The 15,058-nt window shown below is 46.1% G+C and overlaps 1 protein-coding gene across 11 annotated transcripts in view; it reads left to right on the forward strand.

The window, feature by feature from the left end:
* Positions 1 to 63: 63 nt before the first annotated feature.
* The window catches only part of SEC31A (SEC31 homolog A, COPII coat complex component), a 45,597-nt gene continuing 30,602 nt past the window's right edge, over positions 64 to 15,058 (forward strand). For 5 of the 11 annotated variants that reach the window (XM_080408411.1, XM_080408417.1, XM_080408416.1 and 2 more), the window contains exons 1-12: positions 64 to 268; positions 527 to 759; positions 1,388 to 1,470; positions 2,023 to 2,146; positions 5,143 to 5,341; positions 6,690 to 6,785; positions 8,748 to 8,888; positions 10,218 to 10,360; positions 11,322 to 11,421; positions 12,663 to 12,824; positions 13,010 to 13,162; positions 14,541 to 14,780. In XM_080408411.1, the coding sequence (XP_080264537.1) occupies positions 1,392 to 1,470; positions 2,023 to 2,146; positions 5,143 to 5,341; positions 6,690 to 6,785; positions 8,748 to 8,888; positions 10,218 to 10,360; positions 11,322 to 11,421; positions 12,663 to 12,824; positions 13,010 to 13,162; positions 14,541 to 14,780 (1,437 nt within the window). In that variant the 5' untranslated portion in view covers positions 64 to 268; positions 527 to 759; positions 1,388 to 1,391. The remainder of the gene's footprint in view (positions 269 to 526; positions 760 to 1,387; positions 1,471 to 2,022; positions 2,147 to 5,142; positions 5,342 to 6,689; positions 6,786 to 8,747; positions 8,889 to 10,217; positions 10,361 to 11,321; positions 11,422 to 12,662; positions 12,825 to 13,009; positions 13,163 to 14,540; positions 14,781 to 15,058) is intronic. The other 6 variants (XM_080408412.1, XM_080408420.1, XM_080408421.1 and 3 more) reach the window with 3 other exon arrangements.

Consider the following 15,058-nt stretch of genomic DNA (forward strand, 5'->3'; position numbering starts at 1 on the left):
AGCAGCGCCACCGTCTATATATATAGCAGGGCCGGGAAAGCACGCTGCCTTTCCCGCCGCGGCCTGGTAGGGGCGGGGCTGCTCTGCGCGGCTGCCCGGTGCGCCGGGGCCTGTGCTCGTGGTCGCTCCTCCGCGCCGAGGCGGGAGCCGCAGCCGCGCCATGGGGCTGGGGCAGCGCCCGCCCCAGGCACAGGTTCCGCCCCCTGTGCGGCCGCAGGCTCCGGCGGCGGGAGGTGGCAGCGGAGCTGTGCTCCGGCTGCTGTGAGAGGTGGGTCGGTACCTCAGGCGTGTGGGTGCTGTGCTCCCCCCCGCGCCGCCCCGCAAGGCGGAGGAGCCCTTTGTCGGCCTGGCACCTGTCCGATGATGAGCCTCACTGCTGTTCACATCATGACAGCGCCGTGATTACTGCTGTTGAGCTGAGGAGGACAGGCGGCCCCGGAGTCCCCCCTGCCGCACCCGCTTTCCCCCGGTTGCTCTACACCCCGGCGAGGCGGCCGCCCCTAATGTCTGTCTCCCTCTTTCCCAGGGCCGACCGCTGTTCCTGCCCCCAGGAGCCCGGAGGAGAGCCTGCAGGAGCCACAGGCACGTCCCCCCGCACACCGGCCCCTTCCCGCGCCGGGCGGCCGGCCGGGCCCCCCCCACTCCCCCCCGCCCCGCGCCCGGAAGGCGCCGGGCGCGCCCGGAAACAGCGGCCGGAGGCGGGGCCGTGGCTGCCACGTTGGAGCGGGCCGGGGCCGGGTGAGCGCCGGGGACGCGGAGGTGAGGCGAGGCGGGCACCCTCACCCTCGTTTTCCGCCTTTTTTCCCTTTAATTCCTGTCAGAAACGGGGCGCCCGTGCCGGTGGGCGAGGCGGCCCGCGGACGCCGGCCGTGCGCGGTGTTCTGAGGGCGGGCAGAGCCCCGGGGTGCTCAAGTGAGACCCAGAACCGGAGCGGTGGGGGCTTCGCAGCGGTGTGCCGCGCTCCGAGCCGGCTGGCGGCGGGGGTCTGGCGGGGCTTTGCTCCAGGCGGGGCTGCGCCGTGGGTCGAGGCAGGGGGCTGCCGTGGGGTGCCCGGCGTGTGCCTCCATGCCACCAGAGGAAGGGTTTTCAGAGCGGTTGGAGCTTTGCCCACATTTTCCTTTATTATGGTCTGTTCAGCAACTGTCAGTTTCCTCTGTGTACCCTCTGTGTTATTATGCCAACGGAGAATTACTCATCCCCTTCCTCCTGGGTGTGCACTGGAGGGGATGGCTTTGGGATGTGCGGATGTGTGTCTGTCTGTGGATATCCTTAGGAAAGCAATCACCCTGGCAGCTTCTGCCAAATCCAAATGCAGCTGCTGAAAGTGTGGCAGTGTCGTCTCCCCTTGCTCCCTTTAAGCGTTGTTTTTCTTGGTTTTATTTTTTAGTGAAATGAAGCTGAAGGAAATTGACCGCACTGCCATGCAGGCATGGAGCCCTGCCCAGCAGCACCCAATTTACCTGGCTACAGGTGAGCTTCTGGGAAGTGTGTGCTAGCAGGCCTTGGACTACGTGTGGTGGCTGCCGTGAAGTGGTTGTAACTGAAAGCTGTAGGAGTTATTTCATGTCCCGAAGGCAGGAGCGGGGTATATGCTATGCTGTCTTTAGTGGAGTTCTCTAGTTGTGTCACGCGTGAAAAAAAGCTTTACATTCTGCAAGTGACAGCAAACATTCTCTTCTTTCTGCCAGTGTAAGTTGACAGCAATCTGAACCACTAGTTTTCTGTCTCCTGCGGCTCATTTCTAACTTTGATCATTTTCTGTGCATCGTCATGGGGGGGGGAGAAAAAGCACTTGCCCAAAGCTTTTCCTGTTCTTGCTGGTTAAGAAATGCCTAGAGGGGGAATCATGGGGAGGAGAGCTATATAGAACTGCGTCCAAATAACAGAAACAGAAACTTGTCCTCATCTCACGATCCTTTTCGCATTGCAAGGATGATGTTTTTATTCCCCTCCTTGTACTGCTTTTGCAGTTGATCTTTTGTGTATCAAGGCTTTCTCACTGCCAAGCATCCTTCTTTGCAGGTACATCAGCTCAGCAGCTGGATGCAACCTTCAGTACCAGTGCTTCTCTAGAAATATTTGAGTTGGACTTATCGGACCCCTCACTGGATATGAAATCCTGTGCCACCTTCTCTTCCTCTCACAGGTAAGCAGTGGGGTTGTAAGGGAAAAGCAATGGCTGTAGAATTGTTACACGTGTGTGGAAAGGCTGCTTCGTGAGGTTTATTTGCAGTTGTTAAGGAGAGGAGCAGAAGTTCAGTGCTGAAGGATGAAGGCACCTGAGTGTCATTGCTGTTGTGGGACAGTGAGACGTCATTGTGAAGGCAGTGAGCTTGGACTCCAAGGAGCTGCAAGCAGCTCATGCTCTGACATAAACCTGAAAAAAATCTTGCATTGGTTGGTAGGTTTGAGTATGTATGCAGGCCATTTATCTTCGGGAGCCTCTGCGATTCTTCAGAGAACAGAAGGAAATGTGAAATTATGACAATGCAGTCACAACTTTTCACATTGCCCCATCCTGTTTGCATTTAGGTATTTCAAGGAGACTCCTGTAACGTAACTAAACTGGGTCATGTTGTGTGTGTGTATTATCATACCTCGACTCGCAGCTGGGAAGCCAAGTTCCTGACTGTGAAAGTCCACTTAACTCATAGCCCCTTACCGTGCATTTGTCCAAGGAAATAGCATCAGAGCATCCAGTTTCCATCTTGGAAGCGTTTGTAGTGGCTCTCTGGTGGCTATTTCAGTGGCTACTGCTTATTGTGGGTAAACTGAAAAAACTTGGGTGGAAGCACAGGATGTTTCTGTGGGTAGATGTGGTAACAATTGCCATTGGATTGGATCCGTGGCTTTTTCATACCAGCCTCAGTGTTGGCATAACCACTCTTTTCCCTGGTGACCTGAAATCATGTGAGTGGAGGTGCAGGCAATTACAGTGTTTTCACAGTATGTTCAAGTGAGAATTTGACACTTCTAGAGAAGCAATTTATCTCCTCCACCTCTGACATGAGCAGAAATGAATTGGACTTGAGTCTTCGTTATCTGTGCTAAACAGTTGACTTTAAGAACTAAGGACCTACAACTATTCTAAAGTTCTTGACCAAGTGAAGTTGGCTTGGTTCCTGGAGGCTGTGTTTCTTATGAACGACTTGAGAGGGGTTGAAATTGTGTGCAATTGCCCACAGTAAGTTTGTGACCCTGCTTGAGGATGCTCTTCTGATTTCAGTAGAAAATGGTTGTGGTTGCTTTTGCAGGAGGAAGCACAAGGTGTTAGGCTGCTGGTTTTGTGCCATGTCAGTTTTGTTGTAATGATTTGTGGGGCTGGCAGAGCAGTTGTGCTGGCTGGCAGCTCAAAGTCTGTGTCCTGCAGTTGTCTGTGTTTTAGTACATGGGGCTCATGAGAAACCACCACAGCCTCTGTTCGATGCCCTGCACTGTGCCCAAAGCTGATGTTAACAGGTTCTACTGACCTGCTGGGAGCAGGATGAGGTGCTTGGTCTTTTAAAATTTCCTTGTTCTACCTAGCTTTAACTATGACTGAGATTTTTCAAGGCTTGCCAAGTGTCTTTTGCTTACTGAATTTCAAAAAAACACTCCTTATAGCCAGGGTGCAGTGCTGCTTTGAAAGTACTTCCCTTAGTGAGCAGCACAAGAATTTGACTTTGCCCCAGAAAATGCGTTACAAGGGAAGTTGATTACTATTTTTTTTAATTAAGGATAACAAGAAATGCCCCAGCTAGCAATGTATATGCCAGGCTTTATTTTGGTTTGCAGCAAGTGAAAATGTCCAGGTGGTTAAACCTGCAAAAGATAAATCCGGCAACAAGCTTTGTTAATTGTCCTTCAAGGAAAGTTTTGCACTGTTTTTATAGAGCTTTATGTTATCTTGCAAAGAGCAAGGGGCAAGGAGAAAGCAATTGCACAGTTAACTGTTTTCTGTTCCTCACTGTTTTCTGCCTTCGTTTTGGATTATCTGAAGTCCCCTTGAATCTTGCTAGTGGTGTAACACTACTGCCCAGACACCTCTGCCGATCACACTGTTTTCTTGTAACCTTGCGGTTAGGTGCAGAAGTTTAAAAATTGTACCCAGAGAAGTGATCTGTCTGATATTGCAGACCCATTTCCATTCTTTGGTGAACCCACACTGTTACCTGAACACTGCAGTAGGAGGCTGAGCACTTGGCTGTTATTGTATTTCTCACCCAGTATACGCTCTTTCTTTCTAGCTTTCTGCAGTATGTATTTTACCATGGTGAAGTTGCTGTGACCTAAAGTAATTACTTGAAGATTGTCCAGAGATAACAGAGATTAATAACAACACAGTGAATGCTAAAGTAACTCCTTGCTACCTTCCAGTCAATGTGGGTTTGCTTTTTGCTTGCATAAGAGCTGATATGTGTGTGTTAACTTTCTGTAGAAAAAAATCATTCTTTGCGTGGTTGAATACACAGGCATGCTGTTTTGTATGTGCAGCAGGTTCATTGAGTTGAAGGAAATTTGGGTATTGCAGATGGACACGGTGGTGTGAAAATAATTCATTTCTAGTATTATGTTTAATTCCTCTTTATTTAGTATGGTTAACAGATTGTGGTCCAAGAGATGTCTGTGATGTGAATAAACAGCTTGCTGAGTCTCCAGTATAGCAGATGAAACACTTGCACATCCAGAAGCACAGATACAGAAAAGGATTTGGAATTTTTCTAGTTACATCTTTTTCCTCTCTTGTATGGAGAGTTGCTTACAAATAGCAGAGGTTTACCTCCAGGCTGTGGCTGAATGGACTTACAGTCCTTACTTCAATTACTCCTGTTTTTTTCAGAGGTGAGCTCAAAATCACATGCAGTTGGGAGCAATTACCTGATTTTGCAGTCAGGAGATGAGAGATGTTATTGGTTCGGTATGTCGTGACTTGGCGTCTTGATAATGAGCAGAATTGTGACACTTTGTACTTACAACCCTTTCCATCAGAAATACAGAGATTCATTCTTAAGGAGAGCTGTGGGCAGTCTTTTCTCTGATCTGTCTGCTCCATCTGTTAGCAGAAGTCTGGAGGCCTTAGCTGGAATGATCAAAATGGGGTGCATCAGTGTACGTGGAGTCAGTGGTGGGTGGTTGTAGACTGGGGACCACTGTGTCTTACAGGTACCACAAGCTGATCTGGGGACCGCACAGCATGAACTCAGGTGAAAGAGTCTCTGGAGTCCTGATTGCTGGGGGTGAAAATGGAAATGTCATCCTGTACGACCCAGCCAAAGTCATAGCTGGAGATGCTGAAGTAGTAATTGCTCAGAAGGACAAGCACACGGGACCAGTAAGAGCACTTGATGTCAACATGTTCCAGGTTGGTTTTCTGCTGCTCTTCTAGATGAGTGGCCTGTCTTAACTTGTAACTTCAAATGTTTCTGTCCCCTTCCCCTCCCCTGAAAAGCATGTGTTTGAGTATCTGTTTGTATTTAGTAGGAAAAACCTGTCCTGTTACTGGTATTTCAGGGTGGGGAATGAAAGATTTTAAGGTGTCTGGCTCATTCCTTCCCCTTGTCAGTTCACACTGTCAATTTAGTGGATCTTTTTAGCTCGGCTTGCATTACATGTAAAGTAGAGGTGGTTTTCTGTGGTATTTTAAGCTAGTCTACGGGTTTTTAGCTCCCGTGTACTGTGCCAATATTGTTGTTATCGCATGGGGAGTATTTACATGCTCTCACTCATGTTTCTGGTGACTATCAGAATTTAGGTACCCCCTTTGTGGAGGGTGGGTAGGGTCAGTCTTCAAGACCTCTAAGTATTATTAAGTGGAAAGAGGAGACAGAACAGGAAACAGGGTGATGTGGCCTCTCTAGCAGAAGAGCTCTCAAAACTGACAAGCTTTCCTCCATCACTAATGAGCATTTACTTCCTTCTAAATACAGTGGATTGTTTTTTCCCTTGTCCTCACCAGCTGCATGAGAATTCAGTTGAATTAGTTTCCTAAATAGCACTTCTGTCCCTGCACACTTGCTTTCAGCCATGCTGCCCTGTATTCATTGTGTCCTCTCTGAATCACTTGCTTTCCCTTTCTGCCTGTTATGAAGTCAGGACTTGCTTGTCCCCAGCCAGCCGCAGTGTGTGATCAAAGGGTGCTCGATGCCCTCTGCTCCTGTCACTCTGCCTGGACTTCTGCATCCCAGGCACAGGATTGCTCTAGATGATTGTCCTTGCTGTGGGCAGGGTGCTGTCCACTGCTGGAGCCATGAATGCCACGCTGCTTCCAGCCAACCCTGCGTGTTGCCGTCTGCCCAGAGCAAAGCTCTGCGGTGCAACCTGCAGTAGCAGTAGCTGCACCACTGCTTCCTCGTCTGCCCCCTCACAGAAGTGTCATTGCTTTTTGCTCACTCGTCCACGGTTGCACCTCTGCAGCCTCCTCATAGGTGTTTGCCAAGACCAAAATCCCTATTCTGTGGAATGGTTATTCACTGCATGGCATTCCAGTCTAGTGCAGCATGTGGATTTATTTAATTAGCTCAGTCTTACCTGAAATTAAAAAAAAAACCTTGCTTTTTTTCCACTAAGCTGGTCTGTGTGAGCCAAAGGCTGTATCCTGAGCTGACAGGAGAAATTGGTACAGTCCTGTGGGTCTGATGCCTCCCAGCAGCTAAGACTGTGAATGCTGATGGGGAGAATACTCTTTTAACATCTATTAATGTGTCTTACAGACTAATCTGGTGGCCTCTGGTGCTAATGAGTCAGAAATCTACATCTGGGACTTGAACAATTTTGCCACACCAATGACACCAGGAGTGAAGACACAGGTACCAGATTTGTATTTGTTAAATGCTGCGGAGCAGACTAATGAAAAATATGCTGTCACTTAAGCTGAACACTCATTGAAGCATACAGTTCTAAAGCTGTTTCAAGGTGACAGGTGGGAGGAAAGCCTTTTGAAGTCTAACTGGGGTAGCAGTTAATTGTAGTTAGGCATGAGCTACGTTTCTGGCAATGTTAGATACAGCCCTTAAGGAGTGGTACAACAGATCTCTCAGTATCACAATAAAGAAAAACAGGTGTCTGCATGTTGTTCTCCAGTGGCTTTCCCAAAGGCCAGCAAAAATAGGCTTCTATTGGTACTTAATTTTTGTAATGTGTTTATTGGACTTTCTGAGTCTAATAAAAGGAGTTTGAGATGGTTTTTCACCTTCTGACATGCCTGTGACTCAAAGCATATGGCAGCCCATGTCTGTAAGGACACTACTGAGTGGCAGCCTCGGGAGCTTTCAGAAGGAAGCCAGTCATGACAGCACTGTTTTACCACACATTGTCTCTAGCCGTGACTTTTTTTGCCCAGCTCCATACAAGGATGACTGGATGCTGTAGCTTTTTTAGCCCCTGGAGTGTGGTTTCCTGGCTGTGCCTGCAAGTGGAAGCATGGACAGGTTCGCGCGATGAGTGGTTTGCTCTGCTTTCTGTGCAGCAACCCTGGGTGTGCAGTCATGTTTATCCATGGCAGACCTGCAGTTTTGGCTGGCTTCACAAGCAGTTGATAGACATCTTCATGTGGTGGGATTTTATTTTTTAGAAAGTTGTGTTTGGCTGGGGAAAGCTTAAGTATCCCCTTTGTCTTTGAGAAATGATGCATTTTATCAAGCAACAACATCAAGCAGAGTTTCTCAGATTACACCACTTAATATATCCAGAACGGTTACACGTCTTCCAGTCTTCCTCTGCATGTTTCACTTATGCATGAGTCTGAAGATCATGAAGGTACAGATTGAGGAAAATAGAAAGAAGATAAAAAGCAGCTACTGAGAAGTCAGAAGATGAGGCAGTAGGTTTGGCCAGTTACCTTCATTTTTTCAGGGAGTGTTTAATTGCTATGCTTAAGGGCCAGGGTTTAGCCTGTGTCTCTAAAAGATGATCTAGAGGGGGCAAGAGGGGAAAATGGGACGACACACAACAGCCTTTAGTACTTTGTGCCTTGTCAGGGAAATAGAAGAACAGGAAGAAGTTGTTTCAGTGCATTTCTGTAGCTGTTACAAAAATTGCACAAGAAGTTTGTGGTTACTGGAAAACAAGGTTATTACTGCATGAAAATTTGGAGATAAAGTGAGAAAATGGGATGAGAATTACTCTTCAAAGATTTTCAATTTAAACTCTGTGTATTTGGATACTTTGTTTAGTCATAGTCATTTATTATCACGTGGGAATTTTGGAGGACACTTCAGTTAAAGATCCCTGTATAAGATTCTTATGTCTAACTAATTTTTTTAGGCTGGGGAATCTTTTAGTCCATATGCTGAGTGACAGTTGGAAATAATAGTGCAACAAAGGCTGAGTTAACATTGCTTTTAATTCTTGATCTAAAATTAAGTAGCTGAGGGGGGGTGTTGTGTTTAAAAAAAATACCTAGAATTCCTTCAAGCAAGTTTTTAAGTCAAAACCTAATAACCCAAGGGAAAAGGGCAGTTCATATACCTGGCTATAATATTTCCATAGAGTAATTTGCTGTTCTTGAAGGCAGTTGTGCTTAGTCGTCTTTAAGTGACTGATATATCATGTTGTAAAGCAGAAAATGCAGATTTTGGAGAAATACTAGCAGTTTATAAATCAGGATTTTCAGGCATTCTACCCTACAGCATGTGTACATAGGAAACCAGAACACATGCAGTACCTGGGATGAGTCTCCTTGCAGATGTGTCTTTTAGCAAGTCCTGAAAATAATGTGTTTTGAGTCTTTGATTTGGAAAGACTGAGACAGGCTGTTCTGTGTGTGTCAGCCTCTTGAGGACATCAGCTGCATCGCATGGAACAGGCAAGTCCAGCATATCCTGGCATCTGCCAGCCCTAGTGGCCGAACTACTGTGTGGGATCTCAGAAAGAATGAACCCATCATCAAAGTCAGTGACCACAATAACCGGGTGAGTTGGCTCTCGCAGGGGTGCACAGGTGCTTGTGGAGAGGTGTGGGGTGCCTCTTAGCATGTGGGGTCAGGTCATAGCGCCCCTTCTTACGTGGCATAAAGATACTGGTGCCTGGCCCATTCTTATACAATGTACTAAATATCTAACGCATTCTCTTAAAAGGCTATGTATATGCAGAGGGGTTGTCATTAATTTAAACAAAAATAGGCAGATGCAGATTGAAGCAAGGCAAGGCACTCAGATTTTCTATTGGAGTGACAAATTAGTTTGGAGAAAGACATTACTGATCTGTCTGGGGTTACCACAGAAAGATACTTTTTTATACAGCTACTTAGAAATTACATGTTTTGTGTGCTTGGAGAGGTGAGGTTGCAGCTGACATGCTCTGGGTGAGCTTAGTTTCATGGAGCAGGTGACATGTCATGACTTACTGCTCAGGCAGAGAGGGCTTCTTCCTTGCCATCACAGCTGGGTGAGCACAAGGGCTGAGCCCTGGCAGGACAGCGGTGACTGATGGAGCTGGGACCTGTGTTTCTGCTGGTCCAGACATGGAAATGGAAGCAGGCTGCAGCTGAGCTTGGAGAGGGTAGGGTCTGTGGCAGAGGGTGCCACAGAAGAGTGTTGTCATTGAGTATGTTACAAGGGACACTGCCTCATATAGTCATAACCACCACATCTGCTCCACAGGCAGTGTAAATGTAAAAAAAAAAAAAAAAAAAATCCTGTTGAACTTGTGGAGAGTGACACATTTGTATAATTTTGTATATTTTTAAAGGAATATTGCTATAACAAACTATGAAGATGTAGTAGGAGTTCATAATGAAACATACAGATGAGTGCTCCTGAAGTAACTGCTTGGTCACTGCACTTTTATTCTGATAAATTGTGTAACTCAATGTATGTTTTCATTGCCTAACATAAGAGCAGCACAGTAGGCTGTCTTCATCATGTTATTGTAGTCTAGTGATACAGTGTTTACATAACCTCTGCCTAATGACAGCTTTCATTAAAATAGCAATAAAAATAATAGAGAAAAGGTTTGTACAGAGGGTTTTATTGTTTTCTTGCATTAGAACATAGGACTGTGAACAAGACAGCACAAAGTCCTCTCTTTGAGAGGACCTTCGGAAACTAACTGCAAGTTCCCTCAGTCACAAAAACAAGAGGATCCCAATCTGAATGCAGTCAAAAATAATGCCCAGAAACACAGTTGCAAATTCCCTTGCAACAGTGTCTTAGCAAGCACGTAGGTGTATTTAGGCTAGTTGTCTTTTGTCCTTAGTGCTGCTTAGTTCTTTTATGCTGTGGCACAATGTTGTTCCTCAGATGCACTGCTCAGGCCTGGCGTGGCACCCTGATGTTGCTACCCAGATGGTTTTGGCCTCAGAGGATGACAGATTACCTGTGATTCAGATGTGGGACCTAAGATTTGCCTCCTCACCACTTCGTGTTCTAGAAAACCATACAAGGTATGAGACTTATGTAGGCTGCTGCTCCATGGTGTTTGCACTGTTGCTGACTGTGCCAGTTTGTACATCTTACTCCTTGCTGCCTTCCCTGAGCAGGCTCACTGGGTTGGAGGTGGCAATTCCAGCAGCAGGTACTCTTACATGCTGGCTTCTTGATTAACTAACCCTGTGTTCTGAAAGGCTTGACTTTTTGGGGCCTGCTGGTTTGAAGGGAACGTAAGCCAAAAATAATTAAAAAAAAAAAAAAGTTCCTGCCAAAACACTGAAGTTGCTAGTTTGTTTTTACACTTTGAAAAGAGGGAGCTGAGGTGCAAAGAGTTGGTAATTTCTTTTGCCTGAGCAACAGACTGAAGGTGCAGCTGGGCACATCCTCACCTGTGGACATGCATAGTCTCTCTGCCCATCAGTCCCCTAAATGCCTTAAATTTGGGTACAAAGGAAGATTTTTAAGTTCTCATCCCTCCTGGATTGTTAATGAAACTTTCCTTATTGCCCAAAACCAGCACTTCATTTAAGGAGAGAGAATAGCAGTTAAGTCTGTGTTGCAGATTCTAACAAAACTGCTGCCACTGGTTCTGCTGACTTGAATCTCCTGCTAATAAAAAGCTGACAGATGTTGTAACCACTGACCTTACCTACAGGTTTGCACACTTTGTTAATCATACTGCAGGCAAACAAACCATTTTGTTACACTAGTGTCTGTGTTCTCCCACATGACTATTGCATTTAATTTTTCAGATATGATAGCTGCACCTTTATACCTCTTCATGCAGAAAATAGAAAGCTTCTATTTAAGTGTTGATAACACTGAAAAATTTCTGCTCTTGTAAGAGTAAGGGGCAAGGAGGGCATTTTGAGGTGGAATGCTCAGCCAGTGTAGAAACTCAACTTACAAATATGCTTTGTTTATTACCATTTTACACTTATGTTAAACTTCTTTTGGTTGTGACTTTTCATGCAGGGGTATATTGGCCATTGCTTGGAGTATGGTAGATTCGGAGCTGCTGCTTAGCTGTGGGAAGGATGCGAAAATTCTCTGCTCCAACCCTAACACGGGCGAGGTATTGTACACACATTGCGTCAAAATATTTCTGTTCAGAGGTGGCACAGTGGCTTAGGCAAAGCAGGTGTTGGTGTGCTTGCATTCTTCAGAGTGATGCTTCTGTGGGCTGTTTCTCCCTGTCCTGTGTAGTTTGGTATATGTGTATTCTGAGCTTGTTCTGGTGATGCAGGATTCCTTCCTGGTATTGCTGATATTATACATTTGTCCTTACTGCTTCTTTCCTGCAAGTAGCAAGGTCCCTGCTAATTATAAGTAATAGAAATAGCCCCACTAAACATAAATATTTGCTTCCTACTCTGTTGGTTTGGGTTTGATGTGGCTGAATTACTGTTGCAATTGCCTTTTCCCTTCTGTAAGTGCAAGAGCTTTTACAGAGACCAGAGGGATTTTGTAGGTTACTACAATAGCAGGAAATCAGTGAGAGCCACTTGAATGTGTTCCCACCCTGCCCTTCTGGGCCTGAGGATGCAGATCCTTTTTTTCAGTTAGTCAAGGGGCACACAGTCAAATTATGAGAATGGCTTCAGGCACATTGGAAGTCTCTTTGCCTGCCGTTGGCAATAATCCTGGAGAACAGAGTGGGAAGTGTTTCCAAAATTCAGACATTGGCCCAGAAGTGCAAAAGCCATGGGGTGGTAAATGAGTTATGAGAGCTGGATCCTGTGCTGTTAGGAAGGCTTTGTGTGGATGAATCACACTACATGTTTTTATTCAAAAAAAACTATTTCCTGGGAGACAGCAAGGCAGTTAGTGTTTTGCTCTTTGAGTTTATCCTAGGTTATGGTTAAATGTCGGCTGCAGTGGTGGGCTTCTCTGTTCCAGGGAAGGAGAGGCTGTCTGCCCAGAGTGCAGGTCTAACTTCCAATTTTCCTGTGAGAACACTTACTTTGGAGCCTGCACATCTCCATGTAGTGTGTAGAGAGACCCAAATGAGCTCTGAACAAGCTAGCATGAATATTGTCAGCAGTTCACAGCTTGCAGTGGGACAGCACAGACATACCCCACCTGCATAGTTTGTCTTCTGTCAATTAAACAGAAGATTTAATGGGAGAAGAAGGAAATTAAGCAGTAGTGTGTGATAATTTCCAATCTGGCCACTGTTAGTCTGTGTGGTGATGTGGAGGCTCTGGGCAATAGGAAGAGCAGACCAGTTCTTTCAGGGCAGAGAGAATTGTTGCTGTTGGATGTGGTGCTCTGTAAAAAAAGCCCTGATTTGATGGACTTGTTTTTGCTGCCCAGGTGCTGTATGAGTTGCCCACAAACACACAGTGGTGCTTTGATATCCAGTGGTGCCCCAGGAACCCTGCTGTCTTGTCTGCAGCTTCATTTGATGGGCGGATCAGCATTTACTCCATCATGGGAGGCAGCACGGATGGCTTGAGGCAGAAGCAAGTTGACCAGGTATTGAGAAATGATCACCTATGAATATGGACAGGCAGTGGGCAGAAACATTGGCTTGTGGGAAGTCTTCAGTTGGTGTCTGCAGCCCTGCTTGCAGGAGTACCAGTCCGGTGCAAATAAATGCTTATGTTTAGTTTACAGGAGATAACATCACTTTTGTTTTTTCCCTCCTTTTCTTATCAAAGCTTTCATCATCTTTTGGGAACCTTGATCCGTTTGGTACGGGACAGTCCCTCCCACCCCTGCAGCTTCCCCAGCAGACTGCCCCACAGAGCATTGTTTTGCCCCTAAAGAAACCACCGAAGTGGATCCGGCGACCTGTGGGAGCATCGTTCTCAGTAAGCAGTAGACAAGGCTGGGCATAGTTAGGCAGGGAGGGAGATGGTGGTGCCACCAGCAAAACACTTGAGAGGGGAATTCAACATTGTGCTCCATCTGGGAGAACATCCCCTCCCTGTGACTGTGTCAAGAGATGCTCACAGCAGCTTCCAGACAGGGAGCTTGGGGAAAGCAAGCCAGCAAAAGTATAACAAAAACGCTTGGGAAAAAGAAACAAGATGTGGTGTTGCCAACAGGCACTTGTTTCTTTTTTGGAGTAAACACTTATACATTGGGAGGGGGGAGCAGGACTTAAGCGGGCAAGTATCTGAGACTTGAGTGCACCTTGAAGCTATTATGTGAGTCTGTGGTGGAGAATACTCACATTAACTCTGATCAGGGTAGCAGGAGTTGCTGTAGCAGCACGTGGCTGGGTTTCTCTATGGGTGGTTGATTTGCAGAGGAGCCAGGTGAGAAGGTGGCAAGGCCCTGCTTTCGTGAGAGCAGAGTTGTCTGATGTTTGGCTCCACCTTTAGCTTATTTTCTAGACCCACCGGCAATTTCTTAGGGTTCTTCTGAAGATTTTTAGCCTGTCCATTTGAAATGGATTTCTTTGCCAAAATACTTACCAATTTTCAGCATTGTATGTCTGCTTATTCACAATCTGATGCACAAATTATATGCAGTTTTGTCCCAGAAGTGCGGTTGCCTAGCCCCTGGCTGATGTGTCGTTTTATAAATTTGTTTACTCCCTCATTCATCCTGGTTTTCCAGGGGCCAGCTGTCAGTCTTTTTCTTGGGTAGTCTTTTTGCAATGCTTACTTTGTCATTTACTGGACTGGCCTGTGTAAATTAACTTTAAGCTGTAAAATGGAATAATATTACAAGCCATTTCTAATTTTTTTCTTCTGTTTATTTTACTTCTCCAAATGGTGATAAACTTACTGCCCATCTCTCAGTAGGCTTTTAACTAGTAAACAGTCTGCCAAGAGCAGGGTAGACATCAGAGTTGAACATTTATTTAATGATGCACAGGTTTATTTGTTAATTACATTGCAATATAATGAGATACTGGGTTTATGCTGGGCACTGTACAGACCCACAGCTCTAGTTCTCAGTTTCTAGTCAATCTTTTGCTGGAGGAAAAAGGCACAGGAGCAGCTGCTAATTAATCTTATTAAATGTGCACCCACTTATCCAGCAAGCTTCTTACATGCCTAGAAATAGGGGAGAAGCGGGGTGGGTCATTGAGTTGATGTCAGGAATGTTTGTCTGTTGGATGATAAGCATATATATGCTATATAAAATCACGTGCATACGTATGTGTATCATACTTTTTTGTATACGCTTCAGTGTATACTTATGTCTTTATATACTGCATGTTCACTTCAATTCCAGTTTGGAGGCAAGCTGGTTACATTTGAGAATGCCAAATCTCAGCAGCAGCCAGGCATTGAACAGCAGCAGCAGCAGCGTCACCATGTCTACGTGAGCCAGGTCGTTACAGAGGAGGAGTTCCTGGCCCGCTCAAACCAGCTGCAGGAGGCTGTGCAATCTGAAGGCTTTGTCAGCTACTGCCAGAGGAAAATTGACATGGCCCAGGCTGACTTTGAGAAAAACGTGTGGGCCTTCTTAAAGGTAACAGGATAACAGCAGTTCAGGAGTTCCCCACTGACTTGAAAAGATGGTGCAGAAATGATTCCTTCTGCAGATTATAGCAGAAGAGATGCTGGGAACAAAAAGTGTAGGCTGTGGGATTAGATACCATAAGCCCTGTTGTTGGAGGCAGCCCACCAGGAGAGAGGGTCCTCAAGGCCAGGGCTGTTGGCAGTGTTTGTGAGAAATCATGGCAGAAACCAAAGCTTGCAGGAAGTTATCCTGTGTTTTTTGACATCCCCCACCAGTACATCTTTGCA

The sequence above is a fragment of the Falco punctatus genome, assembly GCF_963210335.1.
Source record: "Falco punctatus genome assembly, chromosome: 1".
NCBI lineage: Eukaryota > Metazoa > Chordata > Aves > Falconiformes > Falconidae > Falco > Falco punctatus.